The 16,355-nt window shown below is 36.0% G+C and overlaps 1 protein-coding gene across 2 annotated transcripts in view; it reads right to left on the reverse strand.

The window, feature by feature from the left end:
• Nucleotides 1-439: 439 nt before the first annotated feature.
• LOC145678372 (maspardin-like) overlaps nucleotides 440-16,355 on the reverse strand; it is a 63,685-nt gene continuing 47,769 nt past the window's right edge. For both annotated transcript variants that reach the window (XM_081748439.1, XM_081748440.1), the window contains exons 7-8: nucleotides 11,798-12,046; nucleotides 440-2,615 (exon numbers count right to left, since the gene is read on the reverse strand). In XM_081748439.1, coding sequence (XP_081604565.1) covers nucleotides 2,517-2,615; nucleotides 11,798-12,046 — 348 coding nt within the window. In that variant the 3' untranslated portion in view covers nucleotides 440-2,516. The remainder of the gene's footprint in view (nucleotides 2,616-11,797; nucleotides 12,047-16,355) is intronic.

The raw sequence follows: 16,355 nt of genomic DNA on the forward strand, positions 1-16,355 counted from the left end.
TAAGATACAGCAAGTATAGTGTGATGGTTCTATTAAGCTTCAAAATTAATTATTAATATGGGAAATCCTTTCAAATTTTGTTGTACTGGTTTCCATCAGTTGAACATTTTAACAAACACAGGGTCCATGTGTTAACTAACATCCAGCACACAACGGAAATTTTAGAGGAGGAAATATTTTTGAAAACAATTATGTTTCTGTGTACTATGTAGTGGAAATTAATTTTACCAAGGAATTATTCTGTTGAGCATTCGCCATAGCGCATAGAGTTAAAAATTAGTTGTTTAGGATCATTTCATACTATGAATCAATTTCTGATGCAAGTCATCAGTATATCTATAATTAAAAGAAAAAAATCGAAAATGTTTATTTCAGCCTTTTCGCTCCTTTAAATTATGAATAATAATGAGAAATTCATTAGATTGGCAATCCTTTAAAAAAAAAATCGTAGTTGCAGGTGAAGTGTGTAGGAAGTATCTCAATTGGAAAGGTCAACAAGTTTAAATTTTGCACATCTTTGCTTATCCTTAGCACCATCCTTGTTACTACCTTCAAAAATTCAAAAATTTTCTTTACTATAAATATGCAATTATTATAGCTGAAGCTACGTCATCAAATTTTAAGCACATTTTTATGGTTCATTGTTCTACTATTCATCAATGCGATTTCATTCACTTGAAGTGACGTTTTTGGAATAATTTTTCGTATTTTTACTACAGTACATTAATACAAGAAAAGAAGTCATTCGAAACATAGAAACGCACAATGATTTTTGAAAATGTACTTGCCTTTTTTTCAAATTTAGTTTTTTGTTTTTGTACTGAAAAATAAATCCAAACATACAACATTCCAGGTGTTTGTTCTGATTGGTCGGACAGCTACATATAATAAATCATTTCTTCACTTTTTAATCAATACATTTTAATTTTAACATTTTTCCTTCTCCTTTTCTCTCAATACATGCATACATACATATATACATGGGCGCATACATTAATTTACACTTTTGATGAATTACGACTTATTGATCTTGGTGGGATATGAGCAAATATTTCATGTTAAAAAGTATAAAATTTTGTTGGATTAAATACATTTGTCGTCATGTAAAGAGATATATGTAATTTACATATTAATAGATCAAATAGTATCAAAACCACACTACAAATACTACAATAATAATCACATATAAGCTTAATAAAGAATACAATACCTGATGGTAGAAGTATGTCATTACTCTTTCCTATTCTCCATTCTATATTAAGGTTTAATCACAATTCCTCTGTATTCAATATTCACAAAAATAGCGTAATATCCATCAGAATATTTACACATGAAAGAAATCAATATACAAGTGGAATACAGCGTATAACAACTAATCACAAGTTGATTTTTCTAGTTATATCATAAAAACAATGTTTTAATTATCACTTAAAACAATAGTTTTAGCCTTCACAAATGCTTATCACACAAAACCAATACATTTCAAATCATCTTGTCTGATTATTTAACTATAAGTGGCAATTTCTGCCTATCTTTGTCAAACATGCAATTCATGTCTCCAGCGAATTTTATATTTGCAATCATTCAAGGATCAGTTACTTATACACGGTATTTCTTATCTCACTATGAGACTAAAGTAATATAACTTTTACGGTGAAATTCACTGCGTGTACAGTCTTGGTTTAGAATGAATAAATAAATAACATATGTTAAAGACCGAGACGATGATCTTTCGTATTACACAACCCTGTTCGGATGAAACTTCCCTTATGAATTCTACTTCGCACTATTGCCACTGAATTTGATATTAATGCGGAAGTATTTTCAAAGAGATAGTTAGGGAACTTGCATACCTCTAGTATTTTCCCTGTACTTAAATCAATTTCACAACATACAAGGCTACTTTATGTCTTATATAGCAATAGTTGAACAAGTTATTTAAGTGAGTGTGATTTAGGTTTGTTGGTGGAGTTACAAGTATCGTTAACAGCTGCCAGTTATTTCAATGCATTATTATATTTTGGGTGTGCAGTTCATGGTCTACCTTTTTTCATCACTGTGGAGAGAGCAGAAAATTACAAATTTTAAAGTAACAAATCATACAACCCATATATCTAATACAGAATCAGTTCGTATTAAACACATCTATATACGTATATATGTATTCGTATGAAAAGTGTCTTTCGTCTAAAGTTTCTTTAATAGATGTCATTTTAAATATCATTTTAGATTAACTCACATTATCAATCATTAAGTTATTACTTGTGTAAAGTCACTTCTCAATCAGACACCTATACATGTCACATTATGAAGACGTGGACGGAGATATGGACAAAACAAACTTTATATATGCACAGATATACCATGCAATAACCCCATGAAAACTTATTTTTTACAAAATAGAAAAAGCCTAATATATGAATGACATTATATACCATTGACTTAGGTCATAGCTCCACATAGCTGCAGAAATCCACCACTATCCCAACACATTAATTCCTTGTAATTGTAAGTGTTCATGAGTTTTCTCCCGATGAATCACCTGATGATTTCTCTGAAGACTCTCCAGGTTCGGAAGCACTTAAATTCGTACCATTAAACTGTCGCAAGTGAATCTATTGTAAGATAAAATAGAAACGGTTACACAGAAATTACGATGACATCTGTAAGTTAATAGGAATTAATACATACTGACCAAATAATACCTCTTTATTGTTGTTACACGCCAAAAATGTGTCAGCTACAAGTAATTTTAAAATAATGACTGTCTAAGGTATTTTAAAAACAAAATAAATTGCAACTACCTTAATTGTGTACGATCTTACGTGAAACTGATTTAGAATTTTCGTTTGCACGATACTCTAAAAGTTAGTAGATAAAAGTCAATTACAGTAAAATTTCTGTATTCTTATAATGCAATGAATCTGTGATGCATTTACATCTTCGCATTGCTTCACACCACTAGTCCAACAAGGTGTGGAGGGAGGGCTCAAAGGGCTCTAGTCACTCTATGCCTTAGGAAAGTAATATTTTATGATAAATCCTTAAAAGATAGATATTGAAGTGGCCATTACTCATACCGATTACTTTCTCATAGAAAGTTGTTGAATTTCGAATTTAGGACCCTTTCACTGTCAACGCTATACGAGAAATGGACCTCCGAACATGATATCCCACAGTGTTTCTCGCGCCGAACACGCATACTCTATAACCACATAGCCATGAGAAAGCTCTTTCACACAAGTGACGACGTTTTATGGAAATACTGTTACTTTTTGAATCTCTGCAATCAGCACTTAGTTCCTACTGGTAAAATATTGGAAGTACAAACGAACGTCCTGTGACTTGACAAATGCAATTAAACCTCACCAAGCTTTCTGTACACTTCCAGTGATGTATACACTTGATGCCAACCACTTTAAAAGTACATTTCCTTGACTTTCCAGCGATAATCATTCATGAACAGTCAACTATTTGTATGTTAGTGGCTAGTATTCTTGTTTCGCAATCGGGAGATCCACTTTCGCATCCGGCCAGTTTCACATGAGATTTGTATTCAGTTCGACCAAACGAATGCTTTCATAATATTGAAATTACTAACCTCGGATACAATGTTAGGATTTTCAATTTATAAATATGTATCCCATACCATTCATTAGCTTGAATAATATCTTCCCATAAAGATTATACCTGACTTTACTATTGTTGTTATTAATGATTCCAGTGTGAATATAGCCCACATGCTGTACTTGGAGATTTGTTGAATATATGAACAAATGCTGCTGAAAATTTGATTTGATAAAAAGAAAAGAATGAATCCATATTTCAGAAAGTATAATATTTTCACTTTCCTCTACCTTCCAATCCATCCTAATCTCCACCAATATCTCACTTACCCATGACCTAGCGCCCTTGATGAGTTCCTAAACCCATGTCTCGAACCTAAAAAATCCACCACAAAATTCATGATCCAACCTGCCCGGTTTGTCTTAACCACGAACAACTTTACATCTGAAAATAATCACTACGTTCAACAGCACTGCAATGGGCACTCGTAAGGTCTCCTCATACGCCAACCTATGCACGGGATACCGGGAAATATCTAATACTACACTTTTCAATCTTCTGATTTCAAATTATAGACATCTTCCTACTTTGGATCCACAGCAAACTAACACTAGAACAATACCTCGTAAACAAGTGTACAGTCAAAATCACCTGGTCCTTTTCAGTCACTTTCCCAGATATGAACATCACATACTAGAATGGTCTCAAGACTAACGTGCCATCAAACCTACTAACAGTACGCAATACCTTCATTTTAAGAGCTTCCAGCCTCACAAAATCAAACGTTCTCTACCCTCTGCCTTGTCCCATCATATCCCTCAAGAATGACCTAAACATCCTCTCGTCAGTGCTCTCTGATGAAGCACTGTCAACCTTATGAGCAAACAGTTCTGGAGGAGAAAAGAAAGAAAAGCCTCTATACCCAAAACCATCCCTAGTTCAATTCCTACAGAAACTGATGAGTCTTCACATACTCACCAGCTCATCTCAAGCCGAAAAGACTTCAACACCATAATCACGAGAATTGCAATCAGCGGATGGGTACCAGATTTGCAGTCATCGGATTGGTGTTCCAAAAGAAGGCCAGAGAAATCCGGTGTGGTACAAAGGTCCTAGGATTATGAGGGCATCACGTTGGCTGATTACCTCGTATTTTACGAGTAAATGTACGAGATTGAGAGCGGCTACGTTATACTGCAATCAATGTCTTAAAATTCAGTAACAAGTTTGCTATGATGGAAAATATAAGATAAAAAACATTTAAACCATTCAAACATAGTAATATATATATATATATATATAGAAAGAGAGAGAGAGAGAGAGAGAGATTCTGCGTATTTCCTGACTAGTGTGTTCCTCATCTACTGTGAATGTACATGCATATAGTACGTGCATAGGTGGAGAAATTTTGCAAAACAAACTAAAAAAATGTGTTCTGAGAAATGAAAATTCGTACTTAAATTCCTTGATTTTCCAGGTTTCTTCAGCTTTTCATAAAATTCCCAGACTTTTCTAGGACGTTTTACGAGTAAGCTGAATTTCCTTACTTTCCCAGGTTTTCCAAGTCGGTGGAAACCAGCTGTTTTTTTTTTTTTTTTTTGTTGTTTAACAATTGGTTTAAACAAAACAAAACAAAACAAAAAAAAAATGCTTTAAAACGTGTGAACTTTTTGGTGACGTTTCCACATCAAACCATCTGCATTAGTTTTATCTCCTTTTCAACTTTTAATCAAGGCGTTCCACTTTCAACTCTCGGTCGAACCACACCCTTTAATTCACGTGTAAACCAAGTACTTGCACTTCGGGTGTCACTTTAAGCAAAAGTCTTCTTCTTGATAACCTCTGTATTACATAAGGATGTTCAGCCTGGACATACGAAACGACATCAAATTGCATATTTCTGCTTGCTTGCATGCCTGTTGTTTTATAAAGAAACCAAGGTTGCTTAAATATATTGATAGAATTGGTAAAATTTATTGACTGCCTACGTAGCTTCCAACATTAGCTCGAATTGGACTTTCAGTTTTAATTTTATTGAATAATTTCTACGTACTAAATTTGTAATTTAATTCCTCAGTTTTAATGTACTGATTATGATACGTTTTCCTTAAAATTTTACATACCAAGCAATAACGGGATTTTCCCAGTGGCTAAGGCGGGAGTTTCCCTATTTATATATAATGGTTTCACTTGCGCAATTATATCTTTCTGTCTTTCTGAAATGACTCTTGATGATTATATGACAAGTATGTAAAGATCAACATAACATATTTTTATCAGGAGTGCGTCGTGAGTGAGTCGGCAGCTAGTCAACTAGTTCTGGTGTCGAGTCCAATGAAGGACAATTTCTTTCGGATGTAAGCCGGAAAGCAGTTTGGATTCCGCTTTAATCTTATCGTTGTTGCATAATAACACCAAGGCGAAACAAACTTATTTCTGTTCATATGTAATATAAATACATAGATCAAATCATTTAAACAAACAAACAAACAAAGCAAAAAAAAAGTTTTAAACCAAAAAACCGGGTTAAAACAAAAAAAAAAAAAAAAATAGTTTCTGCCAACATTGGTGGAAACCCTGCAAAAGAAATCAAATACTTGTTGCCAATTGAAATGGAAACGAAAAATCAGTTGAGTGACAAATAGGGGATAAACACATAGGACGAAGCAAGTATATAAACACTAGAACAACCACAATGCAGGGAAAACATGGAAGTGACGGAGAAACATCAACATTGAGAGATCGTTCAAAGCTCATCTCCACGCAGTGTTGGTAAATCTACAGGTAGGGCAAAATCAGCTCAAAGCATGATGAGGACAATCCACAAGCAGATATTGAATACTTTGTCTAGCTCCACAGGCCGCTCATTAGATGGGTCTTCGCCACGAAGTAGAAATTCTTGTGTTAAGTGTGAATGTTTTATGAGAAATCGAGTTAGAATTCGTTCCTCAGGTTAAGATCTTGAACTGGTAGTCCAGACATGAAATGCAGATTTGGGTAAATGTAATTTATTGCTGACAGCCTGGTGCCATTCAAGCTGCCAGTGCTGATGCAAATGTGCAGTGAATAGCTAACGCAGATCCGTGCTGGGTATGGCGAGCTAAAGCTCTTTTCCTTCACCAGCAGCAACTTTCGCCGTACGATCTGCATCTTCATTATAAGCTATGCCAACACGGATCGGAACCCAGCAGAGCTGTATCTCACATACCTGTGCTAGTAATCTATGACATGATAAAAGTTGCTGGACGAAAGGATGTTTGCTTTCACAACAGATTAAGATCCGGTATATATGACGTGCAGACACACAATGTAAAGTTCGTAAAACTGCAACCAATTCAGCAGTGAATATTGCAGAAAATGCGTGAATCTGAAACAGTAAGTACATGTAGTTGTAAAAATAGGCAAATCTGACATTCAGCATCCTTGGAACAATCAATAAAGTCTTTAAACTGTTGTAAATGGGAGCGAGACTTCTTGTTGAAATTCATGAGGGCTGGTGCTTGGCTTCTTGTATTGGGCTAAAGGGAAAGAAATAGTTGGAAGAAGTGTCTCTGGTAGTGCTCTCCAGCTTCCAGCGTAAAATATAAAGGATGGTGAGGCAATGATTTTAGATGCGCAAAATAGTAGAGCATCACTCGATAACGGTGATGAGTTAAAGATGGCTTGTGCGCTTTAACACACAAGCTGGGAATAGGACTGGTACGGAATGTACCAGTCGCCTAACATATGCTAAAATGATAAACGGTATTCAGTTGATCTAACGTGGTAAGTCTGCGGGATCCATAAATAATGCATCCACAGCCCAACTTCGAGTGGATAAGTCGTAGAAGGACAATGCGATCTGCACCGCAAGATATATGAAACAAAACTTTCAGAAGATTGAAACAGCTTTCGAGAATGGACTATTCAAGACAGCCGGCGACCAAACTAAAGGCCCAGAAATCGGATGCTGTCAACAAAACAATCATGTATGGATAAAGATCTGGATGATATGTGGAGTTGCGTAAGCAACGAAAATGGGCATAACTAGTCTTGTCGACAGAGAAAGTAAATCCAATGATCGCTGACCAACGTGAAAGCCTATTCAAAGTGAGTTGTAATTGTTTAGCTCTAACACAGATATTACAAGAATAGCATGATATTATCTTGTCACAACACCAACAAAGAGAGTCACAGTTAAAATACTGCTTTGTAGACCACCATTATCTTGCAAGAAGCGGTCGGAGAGTATGGATACTATTTAAACCCGAAAGTATTGATCTCCAAGAAACTGGTATTGAAAGAAGCCCATACGGTCTCGTATCCTCCAAAGAAGTAGTTGATGTAAAATTCCATAATGCCAAGTGGTGTCACAAACCTTGAAAAGAGCAAAGAAGATAGCAATCAGATGTTGAGGGTGGCGGAAAGCATCCTGGATTACATTCTCAAGATCAACAAGATGACCAGTAGTAGAACGAAAGTTCTAGAAAAAATAATAGAGATTGAAAGCAAGGAATTAGTTTCCAATTACCACACTAAGCATGCATTAACTAGCACAAGCAGCTGGTTAAGGTAAGTGGCTTTTAAGTGGAACTGGACGTAGCCGATTTTCCAGGCTTCAAAATAAGAAAAATATAAGCTTCACGCCAGACAGGAGGAAAGAACTCTTCAATCCAGGTACGATTGTAAAAATCTAAAAGATTTTTTTATCAGTGGCAGGAAGATCGCAAGGCATAGCATAATGTATACAGTCTGGTCCAAATACAGTGTTTTTACTGCTAGTGAGAGCAGTGATAAATTCAGCAGTAGTAAAAGGCAAGTTGTAATCCATTATTTGGTGACGTAACATGTATGGGTCTACTTTCTGCTCGTATTTTAACTTGCAGGAACTCAGGCAAATAATTAGACGAAGTGAAAACTGTAGCAAAATGCTAGCCAATTCATTGGCGATCCGTTTCTGGTTCGTTGTACACAAATCGCGCAGGAGGGTTGACGGAAGAAGACTAGCCCTGAAGTCGACGAACTTTGGACCACGTGCTCTGGCATGAAGATTACGAAACTGCCAATCTGTCAGTAGCAGAAGTATCATTAACGCGACGAAGTGGCCGGCGTCGTACGAGAATAGCTTCATGTATGTCTTGCTAAGGAACATTGCGTTTCCGAGGAGTCCCATCTAACAATTGTAGAGGTATACGATTTTGTTATATTATTTTTGGGTGATGGAAATTAATATTTATTCAAAGTCAAATTAAAAAGATTGAATTGTAGTAATAATGAAATGTTGTTATGTCGTACACACACGTGTATTTGTTTATTTGTTTACTTACGTCAATGGTTAGTAAATGTGTTGAATGTAATTACTGAATGTTATGGCTAGACGCTAAGTCGTCAGTTTATGTGTTTGTTGTGATTTGTAACATTGTGTACGAAATATGAAAAGTCATCAATGTGAAATGATGTATGTAACATTGACACACTTTGACTGTGGCATAACTGTCAGATTTGCAGAAATTGTTGGTCTGGGAATTTGGTCACGATGTAATTCGGGTTGAAACCAATGTTTCACCAATAGCTGAGATAAACAGAAAAGATCAACGAAACGAATTCCAGTGTGTCTGGAAACAAGAACAAAAACCCCTCGTTGGAGAGGATTGTGATCAGAAGGAGAAATACGGTGATCAGAAGTGGAACAGAGGTCGAGAAACACTTTGAGAGCCGTTAGCAGCTTAGCAGTGAGCTGCAATCCATTCCACTTCGAATAAATCAAGGGAGATCTATCCTTCATCAACAACAACCATAGACTTGGAGTATGGTTGGCATCTAGTCGGTTGCTACAGCCTACCGACTATCCAAACTGAGAGATCCAGCATCGTGAAGTATAATCATCCAGTCCAGACACTCATCATAATCACAGGTATGTGTATCTCAGCTATGTGCGGGTTTTTCGTGACAGAATTTCTAGATGTTGGCGATATGTGATCTGACTAGTTATACCTCATTCATACATGAACATACACACTAACACTTTGACATTATTGGAAATAATACATTTCTTAAATGAAACTCAAATGTGTAATCTTTACCTCTCAATTCACTTCGAGCTACTCATTTCAGACAATGAGTAGTAGCAATCTCCGATCGTCTTTATTACGTCATCCCCATGCAATTTAGGCACGACGTGAGGAGGTTGTTACAATGGAATCGAAGCTTTAGCAGCAGCTAGCACACTTGCGTGAAAAGCCTTAAGGTGTTGATCAAAAGAAAACAAGGGAGACTGGTATAAAATCAAAGTTGCCAGAAAACTGGCCCCGGTCTGTATGGCGGAGATTGTTAGAAGACAAATGAGTAAATTGTAAAGCAGGTAGCCCAATGAGAATGATTGGAAAGTGATCATTGCCACATAAATCATGGTAGACACGCCACTGAAGATTAACTGCAAGTTGTGAGCTGCAGACAAAAATTTAGAAATGAATACGTTCATGTTGCAATGGTGTAGTGTTGGACTGCAAATATTTAGTAAGACAAGGTGTGAACTGTCGAGAAAAGTTGCAGCTTCTCGACCTCGAGGCTCGGTACGAAGATAACTCCACAGTTCATGATAAAAGCTGAAGTCCGCAACCAGAATAATTGGATGTGGAAGTTGACGATATTATCTAGATTAGCCGATGTAAAAGCTTCGAGCCGTGTTATGTAGATGTTACAGAAAGTGATCGGTTGTCCAAAGAAAACTTAAAACAGCTAGAATCAGGAACTCCCATTTCACCTGGATGAAAGTAAGATGAGCATTTCTCCTATACTCCGATTGCTACTCCACTAGCTGTACGACCATCACTGTCCTTGTCACGGCGGTAGTAGCTCGAAGCAGCAGAACAGCGAGTAGTAGTACAGGCTGAATGACAAAAATTCTTCGAAGTGAGTAGCATAACCATTCAAATTCCAATGTACAAGAGCCATTATGGTGTAAGAAATGAAATGAAATCTTTGATTTTTACGCTCACAGTTATGCTGGCTAGGCTAAAGGAGACGGTGATGAGAAATGAATGAAATGGTGGAATGAAGAAAGTGAGAACCCCGAGGAAATCCACGCACACGGTGTCTGTCCACCACAAAATTCACTTGGCGCGAGCTGGGATCGAACCAGGGACCCCCATACACCAGAGGCGAATGCTCTACCACTGAACCACTACGGTCCCTATTATGGTTTAGGGTTAAGAAATACAAAAGTTTTACTACGTTTCCCTTTTTTCTTCTAGAATCTTACTAAAACCGTCCTCCACCATACCTTCTATCACAAATGTGTCAAACTGCGCGGGACTGAGTGATGAGTGTTTCTGCTTTTCCTCGTCCAGAGGACTCAAAGGCTACTACCGTGCACATATCTGTTTCATAGTAGGGGTTGGGCCAACAGGCTGATAAGGGACGTATGCGAAACGTGACAGTTAGATATTTATGAAAATTGGTACGCTGACTAATCGTGGATCGCTAATCATCGTGATGATAGTCACTTGGTGCGGAAACATACGAGTGAGCACTAAAATGTTGTTATACCTGTAATATTTGTATATGTGATGGAGGCTGCATTATACACTTTAGCCGCGAAGTTGTCTCATAATGTTAGGCTTACAAGTTAGGCCTAACGACATATAAATTTTCCTCATATATAACATTCCACTAAACCAACCATTGCCAAAATGTAAATATGAATGTTTAATTTAATATAATCTATAATTCCAATGAAAAGCTGATCTAAACAAAAACATATTTATAAAATATATAACCATGAACAAACACTCAATACATCATAGCAAAAACTATATAATTTGAATCTAAACAATCCACATAATACAGTCTCATTTTTATCTTCTTTAAAACATTTTCATTTTGACATGTGTGTATTTACTGCAGCACTTATTTCCCAACAAATATAGAAAAAGATTTGCTGGGTTGGATTGGAATTTAACGTGCCTTTCTGAACCAAAGCTATATGAGTCGTGAACCTACAGCTTAACGTTGCATACGAATCACATGAGCTCCCACTGTGAATCGCACCCGGATTTCCCACGCCAACGCAAACCATATAGTCCTGAGGGAGCTCCATGTAGAATAACATTGTATTTAAGGTAGTCATTGTCATAGCCATTAATTTCACTATCACTATATTATTTTTACATGCTAGAAATGTTACGAGCATCCATTTTCAAAACATAAGAACGAAAGAAATATCAACCCTATACAAGATTTGATAATGTACCTGCAGGTGAAGGTTCACTTCATCACTTCGACTCAAATAAGGAAAATTTCCTCCAGATTTTAAATGTGCTAGTTTCGCCGTTGGATAGCATTTGTACATCTCTTCTCGGACATCATTGGACAAAGCGTACTCATCAAATACATCAATTATCGTAATTGGAATATCAGATAACTTTTGAGGTTCCACGTAACAATTAACACAATTTATTGTCAGTCTTGAAGCTAATTGTTGCTGTGATAAACTCTCAAGCTGGAAAGAAAAAAAAAAGTTAATAATTTGTATTACCACTCTTCGAATATAATTTTTTATTATTTTTGTGTCTACAGAAGACAATAGTATTTCGGTAACAGAGCGCTTACCTTTGCTATGCTTTGTCGTTGACAGTTTCCATCTATTCTAGTTTCGTTTACAGTGCATACGCTGACACTAAAGATTTTGCTTCATAGAAGCATTTGTTCGAGCATTCATACTTTACTTGTGTTTCAACAAAAATCTATTTCCAACGGCAAAGAAAAGATAGTGGGTGGCTGATTAGAAAAAAATTCTCACATCAACACATTTAGCCTTTCCACAAAATATATTACATACTATAATACTAAAGAATCCTACATACAGTTGGTTTTGCTACTAATGTGCGGTGACTCAAAGAAAAAAAAAAAGTAATCCTAGAGAAAATTATCTTGCGTTATTTCGAAGTCATTTTATGAAATAAAACAAACACATCGCAAACAAGCATATTAGGTTGATAAAACTAATGATTTGAAGTAATTTGGATCAAACACACAGTAATATGCTCCTACATATAAAACTGAATGAGTGCTAATGACTATCTGTAGAATCTTCCAAAGACACTTTCAAGAATCAATTTCTGATGTTAAGACTTTGTTGAAATCCACTATTACCCATTCACTTTGATATACAAAAATATTATTTCATGTCCATACCATAAACCATTAAGTACTTGTTTATTTAATTATTTTTTAAGAGAGAAAGAAAGAAAAAGCTATGATAGTGGAAGATGAAAATGAGAAGTAATTCTTCTTTCTAGTTTAGAAGACATTCAAAACACAAGAAATACTGAAATGAAGTTGTTTTATACTACACTAGCAGTTTATTTGCACTAATATATGTTTGTTCTTTGAAATTATCCACAACTTCTTAAAATTTTTAAACGAAAGACTTCTGTCTCGTGTCAGAAAGAATTCGCTTTAGATGTGAAAATGATCTTTAACAGCATCATTGAAGATTTTGAAAGAACTAGATAAAATAAATAATTGGCTAGGCGCTGGTTGCTATCTTTGACTTTCCTTATAGCGTACTCCAGGACAAAGTTAAATAATAATAGCGACAACGCATCTCCTTGTTTCAGGCCATTTTCGACGTGAAAGCTCGTGGACAAAAATTTTCCTACCCGAACTTTACTTTGGGATTCATTTAAACATATCTTAATTAATCTAATTAGCTTTCTCGGTATTCCAAGTTCTGTAAGAACGTTGTATAATGTTTCTTCTAACCGAGTCGTACGCCTTTCTAAAATCAATAAATAATTGATGTACCGGGGTATTGTATTCCCACTTTTTTTCGAGTATTTGTCGAATGGTAAATATCTGGTCGATAGTTGATCGATTTCGTCTAAATCCGCACTGATAATCTTCAATCATTTCATCTGCGTATGGGGTCAATCTTGCTAATAGAATATTTGAAAGGATTTTATAGGATGTTGACAGAAGAGAAATGCCTCGATAATTATTACAGTCAGTTTTGTCGCCTTTCTTGTGAATTGGAACAATGATTGATTCTTTTCACTCTTGTGGCAAATCTTCCTTGTTCCAGATAAGGAGAATGAGTTTGTATATCTAGTTCCACAATTTTTCGCCTCCAGCTAAAATTAACTCAGCCGGAATTTCATCTACACCCGGAGATTGGTGTTTCTTTAATTTTTTTTAATAGCGGTTTCTACTTCTATTCGATTGGGTTCTGGAATATACGGTTCTGCGGTGTGTATCTCCTTTTCTCCACACACATTAGTTTTTGGCTGCGTGTTCAGCAAATCGTCAAAGAAATCTTTCCATCTATTTAAGATGCTATACGTATTAGTGAGAACTGTTCCGTCAGCTTTCTTTAATATAAAAGCACGAGGTTGATAGCCTTGCTTAAATTCGCTGATCCGCTTATCCTTCCTGTCCCAAATATTTTTATTTTTACAGTTATCTTTGAGTTCGTTAATTTTTGCTTTCAACAAATCGCGTTTCTTTGTTCTAAAAGTTTTGGAAGTTTCCCGCCTGAGAGCTGCGAAATTTTGTGTAGTTATTTCATTCGGATTTTGTTGCCAGCGTAATTTTGCCTGTTTTCTCTTCTCTGCTAGTTTAATGCATTCCTGGTCGAACCAAGGTTTGTTCCTACGTATTTCCGCGTGTCCCAATTTTTCTATTGCTGCTTTTAATGCTATTTTTAATTTCAATCTAAGTATAATCAACACTAGTGCACTCCGAATATTCTAAAACCGAGAATCTATTCGAAACTTCAATCTGGTATTCCTCTCTTACCCGACTCTCTTCTAATTTCTTTAAATTAAATCTCTCCGTTTTCGGACATTGAATATTACCTTTATTCAACGATAATCGAAAATTGCAATATATGGCAATTTTAATGGTATTTTGTTAAAATGATGCTTTCTTCTAAGTTTTAACCGTTTTATTCTCTGGACTCATATCCTTTTAGAAAAACTCGATTCATATATGTATTTAAACGTCTGCATCGTAACAACTAGCTAACACAAAAACAACGGTGTTAGACTCGTGAACTTTGCAACATCCAAAAACCTTATCGTGAAGAGTACAAAATTCCCTAACAGCGACGTTCATAAATATACTTGGACCTCACAAGACGGAAAAACACAATCAAATTGATAACGTTTTAGTAGATAGAAGAAGACAGTCTAGCATAACTGATGTTTGGTCATTTAGGAGCTGATTGCGACACTGATCACTACCTGGTAGCAGTCATAATAAGAGATTATCGTTGAATCGAAATAACTACACAAAATTTCGTAGACATCAGGCGGAAAACCCACAAAACTTTTAGAACAAAGAAACGCGACTTTTTGAAAGCTAAAATTAAGGAACTTGAAGATAATAGTATATATATATATATATATATATATATATATATATATATATATATATATATATATATATATATATATATATATATAAATCGGGACATTTATAAGGCTATCAACGAGTTTATGAAAGGCTATCAACCTCGCACTTACATATTAAAGAAAGCCGACGGAACAGTTCTCACTGATACAGATTGTATCTTGGAGAAAGTGAAATACACACAGCAGAATCATATAGTCCAAAGTTTAATAGAAGTAGAAATCGCTACAAAGAAATTAAGGAAACACAAAACTCTGAGCGAAGACTTCTAGGTAAGTTAATTTTAGCCGGAGGGGAAAAAATGTGGAACAAGATACACAAACTCATTCTTCTTATCTGGAATAAGGAGGAATTACCACAAGAGCGCAAAGAATCAATTATTGTACCAATTTACAAGAAAGGCGACAAAACCAATTATCGAGGAGTTTCTCTTCTGTCAACACCCTACAAAATACTCTCAAACATTCTATTAACAAGATTGACTCCATACGCAGATGAAATTATTGGAGATTATCAGTGTGGATTTAAGTAGTAGAAAAATGATCGATCTGGCTCAACATTGGCCATATTAGAACAACTCAGGAGCCCCTGAGAAAATGACCACCATGCACCGTGAGCCCACGGTCTTTTACGTCCTAAAATTTAGGGGTGAATTTAATCCCTTTTATGAGCACTTTTAAGGGGGTGTATTCGTTCTCTTTTATGACCACTTTTAAGGGGTGAACTCGTTCTCTTTTACGAGCCCCCCCCCCTGGGAATTGACCACCGTACAACGTGAGTCCATGGTCTTTTACGACCTCCATTTTAAGGGTGTACTCGTTCTCTTTTACGACCTCCTCCATTTTAAGGGGGTGTACTCGTTCCCTTTTATGAGCATATTTTCCAACCCCTATTTCAACATGACAGAGATGGCGGACATAGCACAGGGGGTGTATTCATTTTCTCAACCCCTATTTTAACATAGCAGAAATTACACTGAGACTATGAACACACAGCAGAACAGATAATACATAGCACAGCTAATAAAAGAACATGGCTTATTTTTCAACCCCTATTTTAACATAGCAGAAATTACACTGAGACTATGAACACACAGCAACCTCCATTTTAGGGGTGGACTCGTTCTCTTTTATGAGCATATTTTTCAACCCTTACGAACACATAGCAGAGGTGTATTCGTTTTCAACCCCTTAGCATAAGACTATGCAACATAGCAGTTACGAACACATAGTAGAGCAGATAATAAACACAACCACCTCCATTTTAGGGGTGGACTCGTTCTCTTTTATGAGCATATTTTCCAACCCCTATTTCAACATGACAGAGATGGCGGACATAGCACAGGGGGTGTATTCATTTTCTCCACCCCTAATTGAACATAGCAGAAATTACACTGA

The sequence above is a fragment of the Thermobia domestica genome, chromosome 2 (genome assembly GCF_964235325.1).
Source record: "Thermobia domestica chromosome 2, izTheDome1.hap1.1, whole genome shotgun sequence".
Classification (NCBI taxonomy): Eukaryota; Metazoa; Arthropoda; class Insecta; order Zygentoma; family Lepismatidae; genus Thermobia; species Thermobia domestica.